The sequence below is a fragment of the Lepidochelys olivacea genome, assembly GCF_965140295.1.
Source record: "Lepidochelys olivacea isolate rLepOli2 genome assembly, chromosome: 11".
NCBI classification, from domain to species: Eukaryota; Metazoa; Chordata; order Testudines; family Cheloniidae; genus Lepidochelys; species Lepidochelys olivacea.
Window position 1 is genome coordinate 58,638,455 of NC_140421.1, and position 24,927 is coordinate 58,663,381.

Below are 24,927 nucleotides of genomic sequence, written 5' to 3' on the forward strand. Positions count from 1 at the left end.
CCAGAGAATACAATGCAGGAACCAATCCGTAACTGGCATGGGGATGAACAAGATGCCCTAATGAGACTTTCCAGATATGTGCTCCAGAAGGATGGGGTGTGGTCATTAATACATATATAGACTGAAGCCACTCAGCCTTTTGCCATATTAAGAAACATTCTACAGAAACATGCAGTAAGAGGCTCGCGTTGTTCATAGGAAAACCCACCCTGTTAGCAAGTGCTGGTCCTGCAGAATCACTGAGGCATGAGTGGGTAGTGGTCACTCATTATCTCCCCATGATATAAGGCAGGAAGGGGTAGTGGTCTAGAGAGGATCTAGGTATGAACTAAGCAGTCCTAGGAGAGGAAGTTTAGAAGCAGCCCAGACTTGGGAGAAGGTTTGGGCAGGGTTGTTTAATTTTGTTTTATTGCAAGTTCCTTTCATGACTCCTGGCAGGTTTGCATCTGCTACAACTTGTGTGGCCTGTGTTTGAAACAGACTAGGGAAGCTACCTTTCACATAACATTACCTGTAACAATGTTATCATCCTTCCTTTTCAAACTGCTGATTAGCTCTGCTACTAGAAGTTTATTAATTGGTTACATATACTTCTGAGTCACTGAACATGCTGGAAATCATTGTGAGGCTGGAGATGTATCTCAGCCTAAAATGGTTTAACTAGTTCCTACCTATACAGTCTAATGAAAGGAGTTCCTTTAGGTCTATTATTGTTGGGGGAAAGCTCATTCTAAAGAGCAGCAGTATAGCAATCTCTCTCTAACAGCAAATAAAAGAAAAACAACTAACTATTTTTAGGTTATGTTAAGGAGAACAATCATTGTGCTACTGTATTGCACATTCAAGCAAAATACAGGGAAAACTGCATTTCAAGAAGTCAACTCTCCTTCCTTAAGAAGCCAATTAAAACCTCTTCGAGGTATCCACTACAGTTCGGTTCAAGCTTTAGTTAAAGATCACTTCTATACACTGACTGAAGTTTCTGGTTCTTTAGGCATTTTCTTGGGGAAAAGCTACATTCCATTTTAGAATCACAGTCCTACAGGAGACAGTGACGTCAATGACAACCATAGGAGGAAAAACTAATGGACTCAAATCCTTATCAGCTCTTGGTGCAAGAGACGAAACTCATTTAAAAATAAAATGTAAAGTACACAACTCTCAATCGTTACATTAGACACTAATCAGGTTCCCTTTGACAAGTACAGCAATGTTGGTTGCAATAGTAACAAGCTCAGGAATGAATCTCTCACTATCAGATTGCTGCGATTCATTTTGTTTTACTTAAAAAATGTTTAACTGAAATAGTTCGCAGTTCTGCTAATACAATATCCATAGTCATATTGCTCCTTGTCTTATTTCTTAACTCTTGGATTCTGGTACATGACCAAGGGTTTTGCAAGCTCAAATAGCACCGTTTATTCTTAATGTACTCAAGAACATGTACCATAAAGCCATCCGGCTTCTTTGCCGGAAAGATGTTATGGAATTGATCCTGCTCCTGTTGAAGCCAGTGACAAAATTCCTGTTAACTTCTATGACCCTAGGATTGAATCCTAGTTGCCTATAAATCACACAAATTTCAGTCTCTCTGTAAGTGAAAATCTTCTGTTTCTATTCAGATATGGTTTATCATACTACTTTTGACGCCCAATTTATCATTAGTAATGCCAACAATCTGTGGTGTAACTATTAATATGTTGCGAGACAAGTTTATGATTGTAGTAACAAGAGGCCAAATTCAGACGCAATGCTAATGGCTGCATAAATTACAATTTGGTAAATTAGCACAAGTGGGTAAATGCAAGCTTATAAGAGAGAGGGGCGTGCTGTTGCATCTTTTGTCCTCCTACTGGTTGCTTTTCTTGCTACAACCCTGTCTATCTGCCCCCTTGACATATAGGTTATATTGATTCCCCATGCAATTTATACTATCATTTACGTCTTCTCTGCAGAAGAAGCTCTCAATTGCTGGAAGTAGAGTTAGTCACAGTTTAATTTTGGAGTGGCAGGATGAACCCACGGTATTATTGCAGATCCTCCGTAATGCTCCCAAATACTGGGTTTTAAAATGGTCCTTTCCCACCACTGCTTGCTGGCAGCTCTGCTACAGAGATGGGGTTTCCAAGGACAGCATCTCTGAGCTTTCTGGCCCGGCAGAAATGACAATAAGATGCTAATAGTACATTAAAAAGAATGGGGGGCAAGGGGCAAAGGGCAAATTACCACATCCTCTACTGCTAATGGGGTTTTGTGCCTGTGGCTACAACCCCTAGAACTTTAAACACCAATCCTACTTTACTAAAGACTGATGGTAAATCCAACTCTCCCCAGAAAATCTCATTCCAAAGAAGTATCACCTGCTTTGTCCTTTATTTAGCATTGGACAGAGTAAAGCTATCATTTCTTCCACAGATTTATTACCTCAGAGTTCCCTGTTTCCTGACAATCTGAGTGAATAAATTAACATTCTTTACTGTACATTAAAAATGAGAGAAGAAAACATTTTCGGCTGGAAGCCAATGTCACTCTCACAGACTGATATACACAACTTCTCACACCTAGGTACGTATATTACACCTCTCTCATACTCAACCCTAATACAATAGATTTAAAGTAGAGCTGTGTAAATTAGTCAATGCTCTGCAACAGCCCCAGTCAGAGAATTTATAGCAATATTTACAAAGCTGGGATCGTGAGCTTAGACATGAAGCCTTGTAGGTGCTGATGGAGTAAGATAAAACAAGCCTTTACATAGTTAGTTTTAACATTGCTTGATTCTCTTCCCATTCCTGATCATCCAGAAACTACCACACACAAAAGAAAACTTCTGGTCCTAAAACTGCGTGTATTTGGTTTCCCAGATTTACAAAGGCGCTTCAGCGGGTCTTTATAACTCATGGTGCAGGACATAAAACTATAGGATTTTCATATACAGAGGTTACAAGAGGTGGACTGGAGGCAAGAGGGAATATTTTTTCTTTCTGAAAAGGATAAATGCAATGCCAGAATGCACAAAGGCATTCATATTAAGCTGCTTCCTTTTTTTTATTTTTGTTAATTTATTTAAATGCAGCAACTTAGTTGCTTTTCTGCATAAAATTCAGATGGTGCTTTAACCCTGAACACATAGCATCAGTTGAAACACATAAGTAAAAAACAAGATCCTAGAAAACAGCAAATGCTTTCATGACAGCACTGCATAAAAGCCGCTCTCTGCACTCTGAGGAAGAGGCCAGTTCACAGTCCAATGTATGACAACTGTGCACAAACTGCTTTGACTATAACTGTTTATGCCTGCGTACATTTTCCAAATCTGGGGGGTTTAAACTTCACGATTCCCTTTCCAGTCACAGGGAGCTGAACAGCTAAGGCTTTGCACCTGGCTTTCCTTACTTTTTAGGCAAACTATTCAATTTCTTTTCTGAGCCTGGCCGAAGGTGCAGAGAGAGACTAGAAAGAAAGCACCACTGAAATCATGTACCTGACATTTGTATTTTACTGTACATTTTCTCCTCCTTGTCAAGTTCATTCTGCTGTGAACAGTTCCTTAGTAAATAAAATACATCCATAAAATTTAGAGTGTGGGCATTAAAAACGGAAGGTTTTTCTGAATTTTTCTGAAATTGTCTAAGTCGTCTTCATTCAAGAAGTAGTTTTTGGATATATCTGTGTACAGACTTTCTTCAGTTTAATTAAAAGTTGAGGTCATTTTAAAAAAAAAACCAAACAATGTATTGAACTAAATCAATACAGAGTTCTAAACCAATATAAGAATGTCTACACGGGTTTCCACCAGTTTAATTAGATCAACTTGAAGAAAACAAATATTTTTAGTTAAACCAGTGTAAACTGTGTGTGTATGGATGAGTCCCTTTCAAATGACTATTTCAAGGCACAATATGACGCTGAGTCTTACACTGGTTTTATTTATGTTTCAAGTGTTATCTAGTCCAATGTGTGCTTAAAATGAGTAATAAACTGCATTCTACAGTCACTGGACTTCCACATGTTGTCCATTTGCTTGCTAACACCATGCATTTAGTGTCTCCAAATGTGGGGAAAAAAGAAAGGATGTGGAGAGCTGGTGACGATGTTAAATAAAAATGCTATATATACTCGCCCCTCTATCCCCACTGAATGGGAAGCACTATTTATCCTAATAAATATAATACAAAGATCGGCCAATAAGAGTAGGATGCAATAAAATGTGTCTTTTCAGATTAAAATTTGTTTTCATCAGGCAAAATTTTGAACTCTGTCTAGGTGTTATTTAATTTAATCTAATTTGAACAATTTCCAAACATCATCTTGATTAATTTCAACAGCATGATGTTATAGAAAAATTTACTGTATGGGGGTTCTCTAGAAGCGAATTAATAAAGGAGCCAAGTTCTCAGCTCTGAGTAACACAAGGTTTTAAGACTTCCCAGATTTCTAGTGGGAATACTTCATAGCACAAGCATGTTTTCTTTTGGGAGTTAAACCCACCAAAATTATTAAAAATTGAGATCAAATGGTGGTGTAAAACCCAAAGGAAATCATGCGATAGTGGAGAGATTTTTATCAAATGAAAAAAGTAGAAAATAAAGTTTTTACAGCACACGCACACAAGATAATCTCCTTCACAGACAGACAAAGCTAACATCTATGATTTGATGTTCAGAAACCAGGGCATTTACTGACACTTAATAGACTACAGAAAACCCTCGATTATTGCATAAGAAAGCAGGCTTTGCCTAGTAGAGATTCTAAACAAAGGCCACACAATAATCAAGCCCCTCTCAAACACAGAGGGCCAAATTCAGCCCTGGGTCAAGCAAACACAATTCCAATGACTTCAATGGAGCTGAGCCTGATTACACCAGGACTGAATTTGACCCAAAGTGTGACTACATACTTTTCCTAAATCCAGTGTACAGAAAAGATAGTATCAAATCTGCAGAGGAAGCTAAAATTAATTACAACCTCCCCCTCCCCCAAACACACATACCCTGATGAGAGACCGCATCTCCGTTTCGCAATACAACACTTGTCTTATGGAGGGACCAATCCTGCAAGCCTTCTAGATGCAGAACTGCCAATGACTTCAATGGGATCTCTGCACAAGATGGTTTTCATGACCGGGCCCCCATTTTCGTGATAGAATCTATCTCAATACAACTCCATCCGCAACACAGAGTTTATCTGGACAATTCCCTCTGATGAAAGTCATACACTATATTTAACAAAAAAAAAAAAAATTGTTCTCCCCTCTCATACTAAAATCATTCCAGAGGAACAAAACTGAAAGATTTCTTAAATCTGATTTGGTTTCCACTAATCATGTACTTTTCCCTCTAGAGGGGCATTTCATGTAAGGTGGACAGTGAAGAGGAACAGGTCCGTTTCTTTTGAGTCAGTCACTTTCAGAATCTAATGCACTAGGTGAAAGCTGAATTTAAAAAAAAAATACAATGAAAATATTTGTTATCCAATTCTCCCATACCTTCTTTTAAACAAATGCTAATTTTGACAATATCCCTTCAAGAATTCAGAAATCAGAATTCACATAGCAAAAAGAGCTTTTCCTCTGTTCTCCTCCTCATTAGAATCCACCGCCTAGTCCCACTATTTAAAAAGGTAGGAACCTCTAGAATTTAACAATTCCCAGTTCTCTAGAGCTACCTGAATTTCAGCATTGAAGAGCTCCATCCCACATTCCCATGGAAACAAAGCAATAGCCGTATTTGCCTAGTCCCCTTTGTAACTGCATAATTTCCACTCTTGAAAATCATATTGTGCAACACCAACCAACAAGATAAGCTCAGCAGCAAGGCTACCATAGCTCCAAAAATGGTATCATCGGAAGACCCTGCAACAACTCTGAGAAATGAACATCTCACACAAATACGAATAAGACTTCTATTTGAGCTTCACTAGCTGAACGCAGATATTCTAAAGTGTGCCACAGAGCTTTTTGAGAAGAGAGAGGCCACGAGTATTAGAAAAAACAGTTCACCATTCTTATCTTCACCCCACTTTTATTGAAAGCACTGCTCAGCTCTAGCTGGGGGGTGATGTGAGATCTTACAGATAAAATCCTACAGAGTCCAATTAAAGATTTAATATTTAGGACACATGATAGACTGAATAGATGCAAAGATACTGTTTCTGAAGTGCAACATACCTATCACTCTTTGTGCTTAAGAGATCATAGCAATGCAGCACAGTAGAGTGGTTGAAGAAACAAAGCTCAAAAACTTCAGCAGGTATTAGTCATGTTCTCTCAGAATCGCTTTCAAGTGATCCATAAATCTTAAATATAATTACATTTGACAGAATATAAGCTGTTGGCAGTTAACCTGTTTACAATAAAAGCTTGGTTTGGGTAAATGGACTGTACTTCAGTCTTAAATAACAAACACAAACCTACGTTTGAGGTAGAGAATTCTTTCACTGTAAATGTTTTTACTGAGGACCGGGGGAATTACTTTGCAGCTTGTTTTCCACTAACCACTTGGAAAAACGTGAAAACCACTACATGTATCCAGGCATGAGGCTAACTGGAATTCTATATGTTAGAATTAGCGATTATATTGAGACCATCACAACATTATGGTGCTGCCCAAAAATAAAAAATTAGCTCAGAAGGGCAAAAACTTCATCTTTACACAATCACAACACTTGCCTATATGGCATTCCAGCTTTTTTAGGTTACTTGTGAGCTAATGGACATTTGTACTAGGACTGGCAGAATTTTAACTGGTTACCTCCTGCTCTTTAATGGTTTATATACCAGTTGTAAAAATTTCTTCCAGACTGAAATTTGGCCTAGAAGATCTCAGCCTCCAGATTTATTTTTTCAAATACTATAGCATGGCTCCCTTTTTGGGAGGACTGAGGGGATAAGTACAGACATTACCTTTCTCCACCTTTCCCCCCCCTCCAACTTTCAGTATTTAACTCAACCCTAGTCAGGAAATACTCTTCTACATATTGTGTTGTAGTCAGTGGTGATGGGAAACCACAGCATACTGTTTACATCATTCTGCAGCTTCCAGTCCTTCTGAGGCATCAGTCCCCCTACCATCGCCACTCTCCCTGCTCTCTAGAATTTTCACAAATAAATCACCAGCATAACCGCAAATTTCCCCCTGTTCCGACAGTTTAGCCAGCCCAAAGATTCTTTTTCTAAGTGAAACACAGCTACACTGTTTAACAGGAAATGCTCTAGGCCACTAGGCCATGACACGAACCTATTACTGAACTCGTAACATGATTTGATAATACTCCAGTTTTACATAAGAGGATATAAATAAAATACACTTAACTTGCACGTTTAGACTAAAAAGAAACATAAGAATAGGTATAATGCTGAATCTCCACGCCCCTCTCACCCTACTGCATCCCCAATAGGAAGTTGTAGCTCATAGGACACACGATCACCCTATATGCCAAATAAGAGAATCTCAGCTGCCTCTGATAACCAAGCACAAAAGGATGGGAGTTCAGAGTTTGTCATCTCCTCTGGTTTAGCATAGGAGTTTTGTGCCTGCATTTTCTTCACTGCCTAAGACATACCCATAGGCTAGTACTTCTCCACTTCTCCATCAGTAAAGCAAGGATGATAATGCATACCACAAAGTTGTGTTGTGAGGTTCTGAGAGTCTTGGATGCCTGGCAGCATACAAATGCAAATTATCATTGCCATTATTCTAGCCTAAAACTTTACCCTCCACCCCTCTTCTCTCCCACAAAAAAAAAGCGACAGAAAATACTGATGTCCATGAAAGTTGTATGCATGCGTCAAGAGCAGTGTATGGCCTTCAAAATATATTTTAAAAAGCGAACATGAATCCATTACAGTACCTTCCTAAATAAAACAGCTAAGTTGTTTTCAATTTCCTTTTTAAAAATACCCCACAGCACTACTTTACAATATGAATTAATGGAAAATTACTAAGATTTACTTAAAAATAGTGAAGGAAGGAAGCCCTTTCGGAATTTTTTTTTTTAAGCATCTTAAGCTGTTAAGTGGTATTTGCTTTTGGTTCCTAGAACTTAAAAAACAAAACTGGAGTTTGGGGTTTTGTATGTTTTTATTTTACTTATGCAACTAAAGTTTTCTTAGGGATTAAGATTCTCTAATTCTGGGTGGAACTTGGCATAATTTTAATGACTGTGTCATAAAGCCCTTAAAACTAGAATAGGCCTGTGACTTTGGCAGCGCTAGTAGGTGCCACCATATTATATAAATTTTAGAGTAAAAACCCTCTTCTAGCAGAACGATTTTAATGAAGGTTCTGTTACATAGTCTCCTAGCAATGGAATGCATCTCTTGGAATGTAAAAGCACAGCTTTCTTAGTTGCTTTAGATTTCATTTCTAAAGAAGAGCTAAGTAACACACTCCGACTTGTTTGGCATCTTCACTGGAACTCACTAGTAAAGCTCTCTCCCTCCTTGAGCCCCAGCCCTCTGTGCACCACCCCAACAGGAAAGTAAGGGAACAGGAGAAAAGGAAGAATCAGTCCTCACCTTACCAGAGAAGTAGCTGACAGAGGGACCGAGGGAAGTGCTACGGTTAGGCTGCTGCGTTCAAGTCCAGTTCCAGACTCCAGCAGCAAGGAAAAGAGGGGACTGATCTGCAACCCTCACCTTCGCGCCCTCTTCCCTATTCCCATTTAGACTATGTCTATACTAGGAAAACTGCTCATTTCTGAAACTGGGTGTCAACCATGGATGCAGCCAAACTGGTGCCAGGCACAGTTTAGCAGGAAACATGGACAAGAGCTAACTACAGTCAATCCATTGTTAACAAGTCGGGTCCAAGCATGGTTACTGAAACAGTCCTGAACACAGTATGACTTTGTCTACACTTTCAGCCATGGTTCAGTTGCTCCCATTGCTGAAATCCATTGTCAGCAAGAGAGAGTTTTCCAAGTACAGACAGAACCATCAAGACCTCTCTACAGACAACACCAAGCAAACGTGAAGGAAGGAAGGAAGGAAGGAATCCACACCCTAGCGAGGAGGGAAGCTGATGAGCTCTTCCTGTCACTTTTAGGAAGCAGCTGATCTGCTCCATTCACATTCTCTTTCAGCACATTGCCTGCAAAAAGCCTTCAGGGAGAGTGGACATGGGGCACAAGCACATCAGAAATTATGACTCAGCATCTTTACCTGCAGGTCCCCAGCCACAGTCTGGTTTGTCTCGCATGGAGGGTGCCAATACTGTGTTAACTGAGGGAAGGAAAGCAAGGGCTGCAGAGGAAACCGTATACCTCTGCAGCAGAAGGAGTAGTACCATCTCTCTGTTTAAAATTTAGCCCCCTTTTTCGTAATGCTCTCTTAAGAGCTGGTACCGTACATTTACCATACGGTTTTTAGCAGTAGCCATGCCTTTACCAAACAGGTCACAAGGGAAAGGAATTCCATTTAACAGCCACTAGAGCTTCACAACTACATATTTATTTTGTTCAACCAGCGCGCTATATTTGGTCACAACCTCCAGAGGGAAAAAGGATCTGCTAGGGCAGCCCTACTGTGTGGATTTGGAGGCGTCAACTACCCATGCTTTGGGGGCTCTCCAGAAAGGATTGCTACAACATGGTACACACAGGACTATATTGGAAGGACTGGCACCTCATCTAGTGCAGAATGCAACTGCTTGCTTACTTAGAGGCCGTTCCTTCTCCCTTACACCTAAGATTCCCTAAGTTTACATGGGTAGCATATGATAACGAGCATCTCTAATCATATTGAGTAACAAAAGGGAGAATTAAACAAGTGACAGAAAAAATTACTTTACTATTAAATCAACAGATATAATGCCTAACCTTAGCTTTAGCATCTTAGTAGTATCCAGTTACTAGGTGTTCATCCATATCTGCCCTTGTGAAGAACCCAAGTCAAAGATCTTCTAGGATAATAAATATAAACATCAGCTAACAAACAAGATGAAATAAACTAAAAAATATTTCAGTTCCTCTGCATTTTCTCCAAGTCTAAAAATTGGTAGAGTGTATGACAGGTCCACCTCATTTTTCTTAATGATGTTTTTATTATTCTTTCACTCAATTAAAGCAGAAATGGATATTGCATCTTCTGACTGTATAATTGTTATTGTAATCTGTTTTCGATCACTGCTTGGGAAATGGGTCCAAAACAACATAAACTATCCACAGCCTCAGAATACAAGTCATTTTCTTTTACTACGATACTTAGAGACATCTATCATGCAGCTCTGCTAGCATGTTTGTATTATGGCAACAAAAGTTATTTGTAAGTTAGGAAAAGACATTACGAAAAATCACCTTTTACTCCAAAGTAATATATAACACCTAATTTATAACTTCATTCCTTAGTAGCCATTCAAAATATCAAGCCTCAAAACTGTGCACATTTAATTTTTAATATGTAAAGAGAGGAAATGCATATAAACTAAAAATATAGCACAAAATATGAATTTATATTATTTTGGCTATATAGTCTAGTTATGGTTTGGAAAATAACTTGCTTCATTTCCAATATATGCCTATCAGTAATATTTATGAAAAAAGAACTCTTCATGTGTTTATATTACTAGGATATATGGTATTTTACTTAAGTTTTCCCACTTATTTGAAGCTTCAGTCCAAATGAAGATAAAATGAGCAACTTCTAGATAGTATAGCACTAAGTGAAATGAACAAATTGTGGGTGATATTCAGTGATAGATGAAGTAGTACATTTGCTTTCACATAAGATGCTAATATAATAAGTAAAGCATCTTGAAAAAGAAAGTAACCTTGTGGCTAAAGTAAGATAAAAAGCACGGTTTTGGTATGAAGAATTTCCACAAAACATTCTTTGCCCGATCTAGTGCTTTTGAAAAGGCTTGCATATCTTAAAAAGAAAAGAAAAGAAAAGAAAAGAAAAGAAAAGAAAAGAAAAGAAAAGAAAAGAAAAGAAAAGAAAAGAAAAGAAAGAACACATAGGCAAAGGAGGACACTGGAGTAGAAGCTGTTTATATTTCACTTTGAAAATGCAATGTGTATATGGCCGAAGTGCAGGATGCATCAATTTCATATGAAAAGTAGTCGGATGGTAGAGTTGGGTTGGCTGAAGGCTTCCTCTTAACCTTCTTACCTTTGTTGGCATTGCTGTAGACAAATTTATGTCATTATTCTGACTATTTAATATGACATGTACTATAATCTACCCGCTGAAAAAAGAAGTGTTGGTTTGACCTCAGGGACAGCAGCATGACTAACAAGGCACAAACTGGAATCCATGTAATTCTATTCAGAAAACAAGACATGTACTTAACTCCTATCCACAACTACCTGTTCCTCTTTCATTTTCTCTCTATCCTTAACGGAATTTCAGACAGCTTATACATGTTATAGTGCTACTTTTTTTTCTTAACAAAACTGAGCGTAGCAGCTACTAACAATTTCGCATTTGACACAAGGTTTAAAATCTCTAGTGCAGACATGCACTCTCCCCTCCGGCATGCAAATGAAAATAATAGACTCTATGGCTCACACTGCACCACGTTTACATTTTTGGTCATTTGGCACTGCGGTAAGTCATCCCTGCAGCTTTGTGTCAGGCAGAAAAGTGTGTTAGTCCTGATCTGTTAGCAACACTGATTTTCAGATTTACTCTAAATGTAGACTTTAAAAAAAAAACAAAAACGAAGAATCTTACAATCAAACTTATTGTAAGTTCTTATCACATTAGTGGTCTCTAAAATACCTTGCTCACTAACAGAGTTACAACTTTTCACAACTTTCGGGGGGGGGAAAGAAGGGAATAATGTTGTTTTAGACCAGGTTTAAAATAAGCATATTTATCAACTATTTCAATCTTTAAGGGAAGTTATCTGAATCTTTTCAGCTGGTATTATAGTGACAAACCATTATTAAAACTATCATTCTCTAATCTGAGAGAAGTACAATTCTAAATAGTTAACTCAATATTTTCCCTCAGTACAAAGACAAAAGAACAATTGCCCACAAAGCATTTGGTTCAAATAATTAGCTTTTATGAGAAGTTACTGTAGCCGTAGCAACTTTTAAAGTAGATTTTGTAAGAACTCAATTTCAAATCTGCAACAACGTCAACACAGTTGCCATTTAATGCAAAGAAGGGTTGTTGTTGTTTTTAAATATAATGTATAAATGCAGTAAAAAACTTTGTGAATGAACTGAAGAACCTAACACAGCCAGGCTAATGAAAGCACTTATAACTGGGATGAAAGTGTAATTTCTATATTTTGTACTACTAATAAATTTAAATTAGGTTTTAGGTAACACAGGAAATATATATGTTTTAACTGACTAGCATACAGCAACACACACCAAGCTTAAATATGGGTGCGCTAGGAAGGATTAAATTGTTATTGGTAAACGTTGATAAACATCAATTTCACAATACATACACAAACCAACTAAAATATTTCCTTCGATAATCGTCAAAATTTACAGATAGGCAAAGTAAGAAAAATGCTGCTTGAGAACTTATTAGATTGCGATTTAAGGATATTTACATTGTATATTTTGACATACGTAGCTGACAGTTTGTCTTTTAACGATATTAAAGATTTAACTTTTTGAATATCAGCATTTATTATCATTAAATAATAACTGTCTGCCCCCTCCATTGCCTGACCCCCTCCATAATTTCATCCAACTGTGAAACTTTCAATTAATAAAAATTATGGGGGGGGAATGTAGAAAACCCATGATTTTGAGCAACTATTAAAACCGAAATAGACAAAAAATGCTTTAAAAATTATCTGTGGCAATTATCTGTGGCAATCATAAAGGAGGAAACATTTTTAGCATGACTAGAGGCTACAAAATATATTTTTCTCTGACGCCATCAAATCCTCAACTGGCTTTTGTCTGTGGTGGCTTTAGTTCGTAAGTCAGTTTCACTTATAGAAGAATGTGAAAATGCATCTGTTGCAGTATAGCTGATAGAGTAGGAACCAAAGATGGGTTCATCATTTCTCTCTCAAAAATGATGCATTTTAACACATTCTGCTATGTTCAAAACGTCTACTTTGTGTTGCCAAAGGAGAACATTCATTTGATAGCTACACATAAAGAGCCTAAATCAGACACTGATTGAGCTAAGTGCTGAGCAACTTCCTTGTGGTGCAAATCACCCACAATTCACATCAATTCAAGAGGAGTTGATGATACTTAATGCCTTGCAGGATTGGGCCTTTGATCTTGAAATACATTAAGTGTCACCAACAGGCAGGAAAAATCCTGCAAAATTTGAGTTAGCCAAAATAAATTATCCAATTTAAGCTCATTATGCATAGAAAGATAGTAAATGAAGAGCAAACTTGACCAAATTATAACTTTTGCAATAGAGATAAAGCTTTCCTCATTTTAACTACTTTCAGTTATTTCAAAAGGACTTTCTACTTTAAAAAGACCACAGAGAGTTCAAAACAATCTGTCAGTTCTAACACTTTACACTACACACACAGCACCAAAGATTCTTCAATGGCCTGATAGTTGTTCATTCACAAAGTCAAAATTTCTCTTCTTTAGGACACACAACAATTTTGTGAACGTAAACTACATACTGCAGCAAGTGGTCTCAATTTTATAACAGCATAGATGCCAATTTACATTACCATTTATTGTATCATTTTCAGTGACAAAATATGTTACATGCGCCAGCTTTCTCTTTACATAAGGTCCAAAATACCACTGTGCCCCTTTTTGCTCATGCAGGGGGCATTAAAAATTAGTGTTATCACACTTTTGTAATTTCATTAAAAAGTATTCAAACTATAATCTCAATTGAAAATGAAGGGCTGTGTATTAAGGTATTAGAGAATATGTGGAAGTCTAGAATACAGATTAGAAATATGAATTGTGACACATTTAACTGATCACAGAAAGCTTATGACTACTTTATTACAAACAATTACATGAAAAACTAGTTTTCATCAACTATTAAACCTTGCTAAAATATTTCATATAGCAAAATAATTTCATTAGGAATATTGATATAGTTAGGAAAAAAAACAATCGTTTAGCTTCACCTTTAGGAGTTTATCCATAACAGTAAAGTTTAATATTTTGCAGATGATGTCTAAGCTCTTTGTTCAAATTTGGTTGTAAAAATGTAGCTATTTAATGTTCTGCAGCAAAAGTTCCCCGCTGTTCTATACTGCAGCTATTTTGGCATGGACCTACCACCCTTCCATGTGCATCAAACCAATTCTATTCTACAGGGTCACTGTCTGTTAGAATCACACTGACAGCATCTATCTCAAAGAAATGTCCTGTAAATAACTGACAGTAAATCGGTTCTGTCCTATAAGTACAGCAAGTGTACGGTTTACAGAAAGAAGAATTAACATTTAATTTCTCAAAGATGTTGGTCCCTTTTCTTTTCTTGGGTTCATGATGAAGATAACGGCATCTAGCAATTTACTGTGAGGAGGGGAAAAAAGATGCCTATAGCTACTTCTGAACAGTTGTGGGGGGAAAAAAATCTTATTACAGCTAATCTTCAAGTCTCAAATACATAATGGTCAGTGGTTTTCTGTAGATGGAACTTAGAGTTCCAAAATTACACTAACCATCAAATTATGCCTAGGTCACCGACTGGGTGGATACCCTATATTCTGTTTAATGCATATTTTCAATTACATATATATTTTAAACCAACTGTATCTTTAGTTTAATAACAGACCAAGTATTGAAAACACAGTGAAGGGCTATTTTTCTACCTCAGCAAAAATACAAATGATACACTAGATGACCCCAGAAGAGCGACTGTTACGTTTATTCTCTTTAAGATATCAGCTATGATCAGGAAAGAAAAATAATCTTTTTCAGCACAAAAAGCAGCCCATTTCTAACAATTAATCAGTCTACATCTGCATTACAAGGAGATACCAGTGTCCCCTTTTCCTTATTCAAATTAGATGAGGGGTTTTTTTCCTAGTGATATACTAGTAATGCATAAAACTAAGAATACGCTTTCTATTTTAATTCATGCTGAATTAAAGCAAAAGAAAATTAGTGTTTTCCAACTATATCGTATATGTGGTATAAGATAAACTACAGTGCATTGCCAATTCCCAAGCTAATAAGGCTTTGCAGCTTTCATAGCTTCAATACCTAGACATGTTCAGCCCTTTCAAATAGCAAAATTACCTTTTTCAGACAGTATTATGTTATTCTTCACCTAGATTTGAACAACATCTAAAACCTATTCCTTATAAATAGATCGGGTAAAATAAAGTAACATTCTCTGTGCAGACAATTAAAACATGTTAACAGTTATTGTAGATAAAATTTAGCTCTAAATGATAGCCTAACAATTTAGAATATAATATCAAATGTGATCAATCTGCATGCATCAGTCTGTATAATAATGGATATCTCCGTACCCCCGGCAACAAGGTATTTATATCCTTGAAACAGTTATAGGATAACAAAGATTAACTAGTATTCTTTTGTAAAACTAGCTGCAAGACACTGATTTTGATAGACTGTACTTTTACCACCCTTGATTGGCATTTCTCTGTGTTGAGAGAGATATTAAAACAGATTTCTGAAATGTACTTATGAAGATCAAAATATGTTTAAGCTTTAATGTTAAAAAGCTGAGAACAATCAGCAGTACAAAATTATCAGGAACACCCATAGAAGAATGCACTGCATCAAGAAGATTTTTGATATTTGTAGCTTCCTATAAGCATTTAAACCATATGGTAGATTTAAGTACTGCTCGTGTAATTTAGTTACAACTGTTTGAAAGTTCTCTCTTTCAGACAAATATTATAAAATTAAATTGCATGTTTTAACAGGTAAATGAAGAAAAAAATAATTGCTATTAAACTGGTTTCAAACTCATTTAAGAAGCAAATATTATACAACTGCTTCCTACCTAAAAGTTGATTGTGTTATTTGGGTTCTACATTTAATTCTTTTATACTGAAGTATTAAATAGCACATTTAGAACATTAATATTTAAGATACACTCAAGACTCTGAACTCATTTTCTGTTTTCTCAGAAATAAAATACACACATACAAATACAGCTCCATTTACAGACAGGTTTGCAAGCTTAATCAACAATTTTGCAAATCTGAATTTCCTAGCTATTAATCATTCTTTTTTTCAAAATCCTTATGGAGTGAATTACTAACTGAGAGGGGACGCCAATTCTAGTAAGTGAATGTTACCCAACAGGAATATAAAGCTGTCAACACCATAGTTCTCCTGCACACTCTAAATTCTCTCCCAGACTTCGTATGTTTTTTAAAGATATATTAGCCTTTTTTCCCAGGGACCCTCTATAAAACCTGCCAGTCACAAACATCTGAGCACTTGTGTTTTATTACATACATGCTTTAAAACAGACTGGTTAGATAACTGGTGAAACATTTTGGAAAGTGTTGGACTAGCCAGAGCAAAACAAAACTGGACTCTAACACCTTCAGCTGAAGCAAACACCATTGTAAACAGTACAGAAACTTTAAAATCCCCTATTAAAAACAGCCTTGTTTATTTTTTTTGTGACCTACACAAGTTTATTACAGCTGCCATAATGGCCCTTTGAATTATGTACATTAGCTACAAAAAAAGTCAGAAGGCAAAACTTCTCCCTAGCAGAGCTGATATACTGTTTGCAGCACTTCGTATAAAATACTCTCACTGAAAAATTCAGTGAGAAAAGTGGAACATCCGTGCACTTTAATATATCTCTCTTTCTCAGGGAAATCATTGTAAAAAAAATGTAATAAACACAAAAAAAAGTTATAAAACTTGTTACCACAGGTCATCAGTCCCACCATAGCTTTAGATAATTTAAATTAAATTTCTCCATTTTTAATGAAAATGTACAAGAATATTTATTCTTGAGATTTAACTAAAAGTGGGCATAATAGAAAAAAAAAACATTTCAGCATTTACCTACATAGAACGAATGAAGGGAAACTAAGAGTAATCAAAATGTGATTTGTTAGCGTCTTATTGCCCTGGGGTTCAAATCTTAAAACACGTTCTACAGAACTGAAAAAGATTGTAATTACACTGTCTCTAAATAGAAAAACATTGAAAATATTTTGCTTTTTGAAAAGTATAAGTTTTTTATAAAACACATTTTAAACTTACAAAATAAAAATCAAACTAAGAGCACATCAGCTAAAGTCTTGGAAGTCACTTCACTATTCAACATTTCAATATAGTTTGCTTTTACTGAAGAGTCTTCATCTATGACTAGCACTGGAAAAGTGGTTTATTAACAACTTATTTTTATAGACACGAAGTTTTGTACATGAAAGGATATTATTTTCTAAAACTCTAATATATTAAAAAAGTACTTTTCAAATGCCAACATTTGAGTGTCACAATTAAAGTGACAAAATTATTACCATTTCAGTGTACATTTGGAGCAATATGAACTTCTGAAACCGACAGACACAGTTATTTGCATTCACAATACATTACTTGAACGCAAAGTCAAAGTAATGTGTTCATAAACATCAAATCTTAAAAAGAAAATGGGAAACATCTCTCTGAAAAACAGATATGCTAGTTTATCCTGAAAGCTTTTCTAAAAAATAAAAATCAATCTTATACAGTGCCATTATCTTATAAAAAAAATCCACCTTAACTACTTTAGCATTGAGTATTATAGATTCTAGATCAGTATTCAGACAAAAATAAAATTGTTCTTGCTCTCAATATGAACAAGAACTAATGAATAAACTGTATTATGGTACTCAAACTATGAGACACTCAGGCAACCTGTCTAAAAAACCCAAGGGAAAAAAAATTCACCATGATTCCCCTACATTTTTAACACTCCAGTCTATATTAAGCTTATAACAAACCAGACAGCAGTGAATGAAAATGTAACCTCTTAAAAGTTTGTCTTCAGAAAGGAAAGTCTTCATGTTAAACTGAATGAAACGCTCCGTACTTCAATAGGCCAGAGGCAATCTGAACCACCAATATAATCACAGAACCCTGTAAACTTCCTTTGGCAAAGCACAGTTGCAATTATAAAGCAACATATATATTCCAAAATGTTTGAAGTCATCCTTTTTTTAAGTGCATTTTAATAGATCTCCAAAACTTTAGTTCCAAGTTCTAAGCCTTTCGTTAAAATGAAGCCACAGTCCTTCAGTCTTCTAAAAGGCACCTATGGCTATAATACTTACTTTCTAGCATTTTCAGACAAAACTAGCTAGTTGGATCCCACTGTTAGCCAGTGAATTATTTTCCTATTAATTTCTAATTGGTATAATACAACAAGTCTTTAACTGTAAAGTTATTTCTCCCTTTGCATACTTTAGAAGAACAAAAACAATCAGAGGTTCAATAAATGGAGATGAATTCATCAAAAGCACAAGAAACTGCTGAACTTTTCTACCCTTCATTGAGTAAATATACAGATCACTACAATTCAAAAAATACAAGCTGCAGCCTATCAACAAACTTCAGCAATTAGAAACCCTATTGAGAAAAAATGCTTAAATCAACCATATAATGACAAAACTGTTAAATTAAGTTCACAGTACACAGTCATGTGATGACAAAATTAATGTATCTTTTCTAAATGTCCTTAATACTGACCCTTTCTATTATGAACTGATTAGATTTTTGTATCCATCATGGGCTAGATTTAAAAAAAACAAAACAAACACCACAAACATATATTACATTAAATAGCTACATTTCTTACTACATATAAAGATGTCCATGGCCTGTTTTGAAATATTTCTCTCTCTTATTACCTGATCTGCTACAAAACGTTAAAGATATTTTTCGAAATGTAATGTTACATTACATCAATCTCATCAACATCAAAATTAAGAGGAAAAAGCAGGACATTTAAGAGGTCATCGGAGAGTTTAGCTTGAGTAAGTAGTTGCTTGAAAAAAAGCAGCCACTCGTGTCACTGAAACATGCCATAAACACAAAATTGAATAGCAACTAGGGAGCAGAGCAACTATGAAATTTAAAGCTCTACAGAGAGTAACTGTGCCAAAACTGCAAAATTAATCTGTAATAATTATGTTAAACAAACTGATCCTAACCATGTGTTTATGTCTTCCTATGTCCTCTGCATAACAGGTTAACTGCCTAAAGATTTTATAACTGTTCATATAAGTTCCATAAAGCATATACACTCTACAAGTAATATGTGTTGTAATTCAATAGAGCAGGTTTTTTCAATTTATAAAACCATTATGGTTTTAATTATTATTATTAATAATAATAAATATCATGATATATTTTAAGTCACTAGTGAGATCATGTTAACTATAGTTAAGCGTTCTCCATTGCTCTCTTTTGCTAATAATTATCTATTGATGCATGATTAAAATTGTATTTTCCCCTCTAAAAATAAGGCCGTCATGCAATACAAATTTTAATGTGATCTTCCACTGTCAGTTTATAATTATGCGTATTCAACAAAAGCTTGGCGTATTTCGTCCCAATCCTGTTTCCATTTTTCATCAGTAGGGGTAGGATAAGGCCTTTTGTGAGTTGGCGTAGATATAGCGATGGACTAACCATGGTACTAAAAAGGCCTTTTAATAAATATTCTGTGAAAAGAGTCAATATGAAACGAAGCCCTTACATGCACCCTTTTAACACTGGAATAGAGTTGAACAGTTAAAAGCTTTCCAGTAAAAGCTAGAAACTGCTAACTGTGACATAAACCTGCCAACACCTCGCACAGAGTGGCAACATGCCCAACAAAATGCCACCTTCTGGATACACCACTTTTCTATTTAACAGTAAATGCGGTGGCTGGTTACTGATGAGGAGCAAGTTGGGTACTGACAATTTGCAATCCACTTCCTGTAATCCTACACCCAGACAGAAAGCTTAATCAACATGAACCCTGACACTATGCCATTGTAATTCAGCTGCCAGTCTGTTATGTATACATTAATACTAGTGGATGGTTACCTCCCACTGATTTGGTCACAGAGCCATTGGGCCTCCCTCGGGTTCCCATAGGACTGCCATTCTGCTCGAGCCTGGCCACCTTCACGGGGGGAGGACCTTTGACATCAGGGCTGCCGCTCCCTCTGTCTGGACTATCCCTTAGACAGGGACTCTCACTTCTCCGCTCCATACTACTTTGACTTGGAGACAAAGTTCCCACGGGCAGATCACAGTAAAATGAACAAGGACCTAGAAAGAAAGAAACATATACACTTCAGAGGTTTGTAAAGAGAGCATAACCAGGGAGTTCAAGAGCTACTAATCATCATTGTCCGCTCACTTTATCCAAATAAAGCAATCAAAACCCCGGCTTTCAGAATCAAATTCATTCTCTATAGCGTGCAAGAGCTAAACTGCTTGAAACCCAGGTATTTGCGGCCGAGTTGTTAATACATTGCCCACCTAGACTGAGGAACAGACAACTAACAAGTACTGACCCACAACGGCTCGCCAGCGCGGATCGTTCGCTTGAAATTCGGTGGCACAAACCATGTTATTACCGGAGCCATTTACACGTTACATTTCTGTCTCGCGGGCCAGTTTAGAAAGTTGGGTACTTTGAAAAAGGCAGGTGTGTTAAGTAACTCCTGCACAGAATTAACCCGATCCACGCGGACACAACGGCCTGTGAATTAATACAGCGATATGCCGAGACATGAAGATCTTCTCTCTTCGGAAGATCGCTCTAAACACTAATGTCGCGCGCGAACACCGCCAGGACAACAAACCGGATCTACACACGCTCTGGGGTGCGTGCAAACGGGACCTGCTCCGTATGCTAGCAAACGGGCATTAACGGCGGCACGTTTTTTCAAAACTACCTGCGACAGGTACTTTGATTACACTTCACTGATCAAAGCGCCGTTAACACATCCCGGGTCAAGCCTCCTCTTAGTTCATTGACACTCGGCGCCAAATCAAACTCAAGTTCAAATTCACTCGAAAAACTCCCCCCACCTGCCCCCGGTCCCCGTACCTCGCGCTCCAGCGTGTCTGCAAGGCAGGTCAGTTTGGGGTGCCCACGCGGGATTTAAAGGATTTCGGGTTTGCAGGTTTGACTACCCAACGCAGTACAAACCAGGCCAGCAAACCCCAAGACCTGTGTGCCCCAATCCTGCTCGCCGGGCTCCTGGGAAGGGCCACACAGACACATAGGAACAAGAAGGGACAGGGCATTGCTGCAGACAGGGCTGTTTCTCCCACAATTAACACCACCGCCGTCATTATTTCATGGACACCGCAAATAAGAAAACTAGCTAGCTCCTCGCGACAAAGGCTGCTGCGAGCTGCTCACCCACGCCGGGTTTGTGGGCGCGCTCCTGCTGTACTTACTGCTTATAGTCTGTCTGTAAGTTGGCTGAGTTGGGCTCTGTCCATGGATCAAAAGTAGAGAATCCAGGGTGGAAAGTTTTCTTGTTTCCTCCTTTTACGTTCCTGTTTGCTTCCTTTCTACTTCCTTCCCCCCTCCCCACCCAGCTGACCCCCCCTTTTCCTTGTCCTCGAGTCCGAGCTTTAAGGTCCTGGGTCAGGGTGCCTTCTTGGGCAGAGCTGGCTGTCACGAGTCAGAGCCGCTTCCACAGAGGGCAGCCGGGGTAGTGTATGGGGGTCGGGGGGGGGGAGAGGTGAGGGGACTGGCTCCGGGGGGGGGGGGGAGGAGACGCCCGACTTCTCACACCTTCGGCAGAGAAAATCAATCGCGGGGGAGAGAGGGGGTGGCGAAGGGGAGGGAGGCCGCGTCTAAAGGGGCCGCTATCCCGGGCAGCGGGAGGAGAAGCGGCAGCAGGAGGAGCCGGGAAGCGGGCGCTTGTGATCGCGGTGAAGAGGCGGCAGCCCCCGATGTGTCACTTTCAATCGCTCCCTGCTCTGCCAGCAGCAGCAGCAGGAGGAGCAGGAGGGAGTCGCCAGAGCGAGAGGAGAGAAATGATTATTAGTTGCGTTGAGTCATCAAGGCAAAGTGAGTCCTTTTTGGGGTTGTCCTTGGTTTCAGTGTCTGTGTGTGTGTGTGTGTGTGTGTCTGTGTGTGCGGTTTTCCTGTCCCCAGATCTTTGCATCCAAAATAGCAACCACCTCCCGCCCCTGCCTTCCTCCCCTCCCCCCACACCCCCAATAAATAAAAGTCTCTGGATAAGCTCAGCTCAGGTACAGCGCGGAGAGAAGCAGCCTCCCCCCCCCCCCCCGCGCCCCAAGCCACGGCTGCTGCAGCTCCAGCCAGCCCCGCTGCCTGCAGAGGGGTGGGGAAGAAGGGAGGGAGGGAGGGAGACCCGCCTGGCAGGAAATTAAACACCAATAAATAAATAATGAACGTCTCCCCGGAGCGCGCACACGGGCAGGAGAGCCAGGCGCTGCGCCGGGGAGGCAGGGTTAGGGGCAGGAGGCGGGGGAGAGAAGGGCACCCGGGGAGGCGGAGCCGGAGCCGGAGCCGGGCGCTCTGCCCGCGGCTCCGGGCCAGGGGGCGAGCGGGCGGCGTAGAGAGAGGCCCGGCTCGTGACAGCGGGAGCAGCCTGCCCACGGCGAGTCGCGGCCGGGCACGGCCTGGGCTGGAAGTTGCGCCCTCCGCCGGCTCCAAGCCCACCCCCGCGGGCAGCTGGACACGTGCAGCCCGGGGGAGTCGGGCCTCGGCGGAGGCCGGGGGCAGACAGAGGAGCGGCCTCCCCGCCACCCCCGGCTGCAAGGTGCAGCCGCAGCCCGGACAGTCCGCCAGCGCCGGGCTCTGGGGCAGGGGCCAGCGCGCCAGCGGGCCGGGGCCCTCCCGCCCATCCCCGGCGGCAGCCCCCGGCCTCGCCGCTGCCTGGCTGCGCCTGGGCCGGGGAAGGCGGCGGCGGCGGGGGGCTCTGCCCGCAAACGCCGAACCGCGCCGCCAACTGCCCGGCCCCGCTCGGGGCCGCCCCGCAGCAGCCGAGGCGGCGGCGGCACCAGCTCCGCTTTAAGGTGGACCGAAGAAATTCCAACCCCCTCCAGCGGGGCGTCCCCGCCGCTCGCCCATGCCCAGCTCCCGCTCCGCCAGGCACCAACCGACTCGCCCGCCCGCCCGCTCAGCGGCGCCTATTGCGGCCGGCCGAGCCCCCTTCAGTGGGCCTGCTTTTACGGTGGCGCCGGAGGGTCAAAAAGAGGGGTAGAAACGCGTGAAAGGGGGACACATGGGAGACCTGAGGATTGTGGGGAGGGGACTGTTCGTGGAAGCCTGCGGCTGGGAGTGGGAGAGGAAAGGAGCCCAGCCAAGTGCGGGGGCAGCGGGAACGGGACACACACGCTCCCCTGGCTCTGGTCTGTCACAGACCCTTTGGGGAGCGGGGTTCAGTGACTGCCTTTGGGACCGGGAAGAAGAACCAAGAATAGCAAGCGCTCCGGGCGACCCGCCCTGTCCACTCTGCCCAGCCCTGCCGAGGAGAGGGGGGCTGCGGGAAAGAACAAGCTGCAGCCCCTGCTCCCCAGTAATATCACCTGGAGCAAAAGGGGAGCGCGAGCAACAGTAACTCCTTTCCTCCACCACCCCACGCGTGCCCAGGACAGTCTCGGCGGGCTTTGTAGGAAAACCAGAAGCAGCAAGATCAGCAGCAACTTTCAACCCCGCCACCAATGTTGCGCTCCCGTGTGGGGGCGCCGGGGGGGGGGGTCAAATTATCTGGAGGTAAGAATAAGAACGAGCAGCACTAATAGCTTCACACCCATCCTATTATCTTAAGTCGGGAGAAAGGAGCAATCGCAGCAGCTCCCAGCCCCGTCGCCACCATGTTGGCAATCCCTGCCGGTAGTCTATGGACATCATTTGGAAGTAGAGCAGCAGCAATGCAGTTTCTTTGGGGATTTGGGCTGTGTGGAGCTTGCAGCCTGGTGGTTGTAGCCGCGGTGCTGCTGCTCTTGCTTTTCCTCCAGACGAGGTTAATAGGTTGCAGAGGGATCGTGTCTCTCTAAGGGTTTTGGGCCGTACAAGGAAGTGGGGCTGGGAGCCTGTGAGACGCGGCGGAGCTGTGACCAGGGTAAGAGAGAAACTCGCTTCACTCCAGATCAATCCCGGTGCAGCAGCAGGATTCCGCCACCCCGGAAAAGGCAGCAGCTGCTCGCCTCCCATCGCTGGGGCGAAGGACGGGTTCCTTCCCCACGCAGGGGAGGGGGAGGACCAGCGATCTCTCGCTGCGTGGCTACGAGGCGTCTCGACAGGGTGTAATCTCTGCCCCCGGGTCCGGAAGAAATGGAAGGGGTGGGGGCGGGGGTCGTAGCTCCGGGTCAACTTTGTGGGACCCAGAACTAGAGGCTCCTGCCAGCAAAAGGTAGGGAGGGTGGCGTGGGGCGAGAATTCTCCACGAGGCACGGAGCAACGACCCGCTCGGACAGTTTGCATGACTTGTTTGAGAAGGTCTGAAAGCTAATGCATCTGAAAAATGCAGACTTTGGAGGAGTTTAATGCAAAGTAGCTGAAGTATGTCAGCCAGATTTCGTATTTGAAAGATGACAGGTGTGGGGGGGGGGGGAGAGAGAAGAATCCTGGAAGTTTGGAGAGCAAACTTTTTTCAATACCCTAGTGTAACTGAACAAAATAAACTGCGTAAAATGCTGTTGTGGGTTATATATGGAAGTTCGTATTTTCTACCAACTATTGAATAATTAAATAATGTTGATTTATTCTTACCTTCGATGTTGAACTACGAATTCCTTCGGATCAATGGCCAGAAAGTTAGAAGAATTGGTGATTTTAGGACTTCAGTACTTCTGGAAAAAAATACCAGTGGTTTAGCCAGGATCTTCCCTGTTTGATTCGTCACTATTATTATATCTGATGATGTGGATGGACAAAGTCAACCCAAGCTCATTAATGAGCTATTTTATAAACACCACCGTCTGAAGATCTTCATTTACATTTTGTCAATAATCCTTTCGTTAACATCAGAGACGTATGTCAACAGCATGATTACAGGACTTTAGCAAAGTTCCTATAAAAGAATACAACTGGCT

At 40.4% G+C, this 24,927-nt stretch overlaps 1 protein-coding gene across 2 annotated transcripts in view; it reads right to left on the reverse strand.

Annotated features, from left to right (window-relative positions):
• SATB2 (SATB homeobox 2) overlaps positions 1–21,572 on the reverse strand; it is a 161,222-nt gene extending 139,650 nt beyond the window's left edge. For both annotated transcript variants that reach the window (XM_084643667.1, XM_084643666.1), the window contains exons 1-2: positions 21,310–21,572; positions 19,939–20,166 (exon numbers count right to left, since the gene is read on the reverse strand). In XM_084643667.1, the coding sequence (XP_084499793.1) occupies positions 19,939–20,107 (169 nt within the window). In that variant the 5' untranslated portion in view covers positions 20,108–20,166; positions 21,310–21,572. The remainder of the gene's footprint in view (positions 1–19,938; positions 20,167–21,309) is intronic.
• Between the last annotated feature and the right edge of the window lie 3,355 nt (positions 21,573–24,927).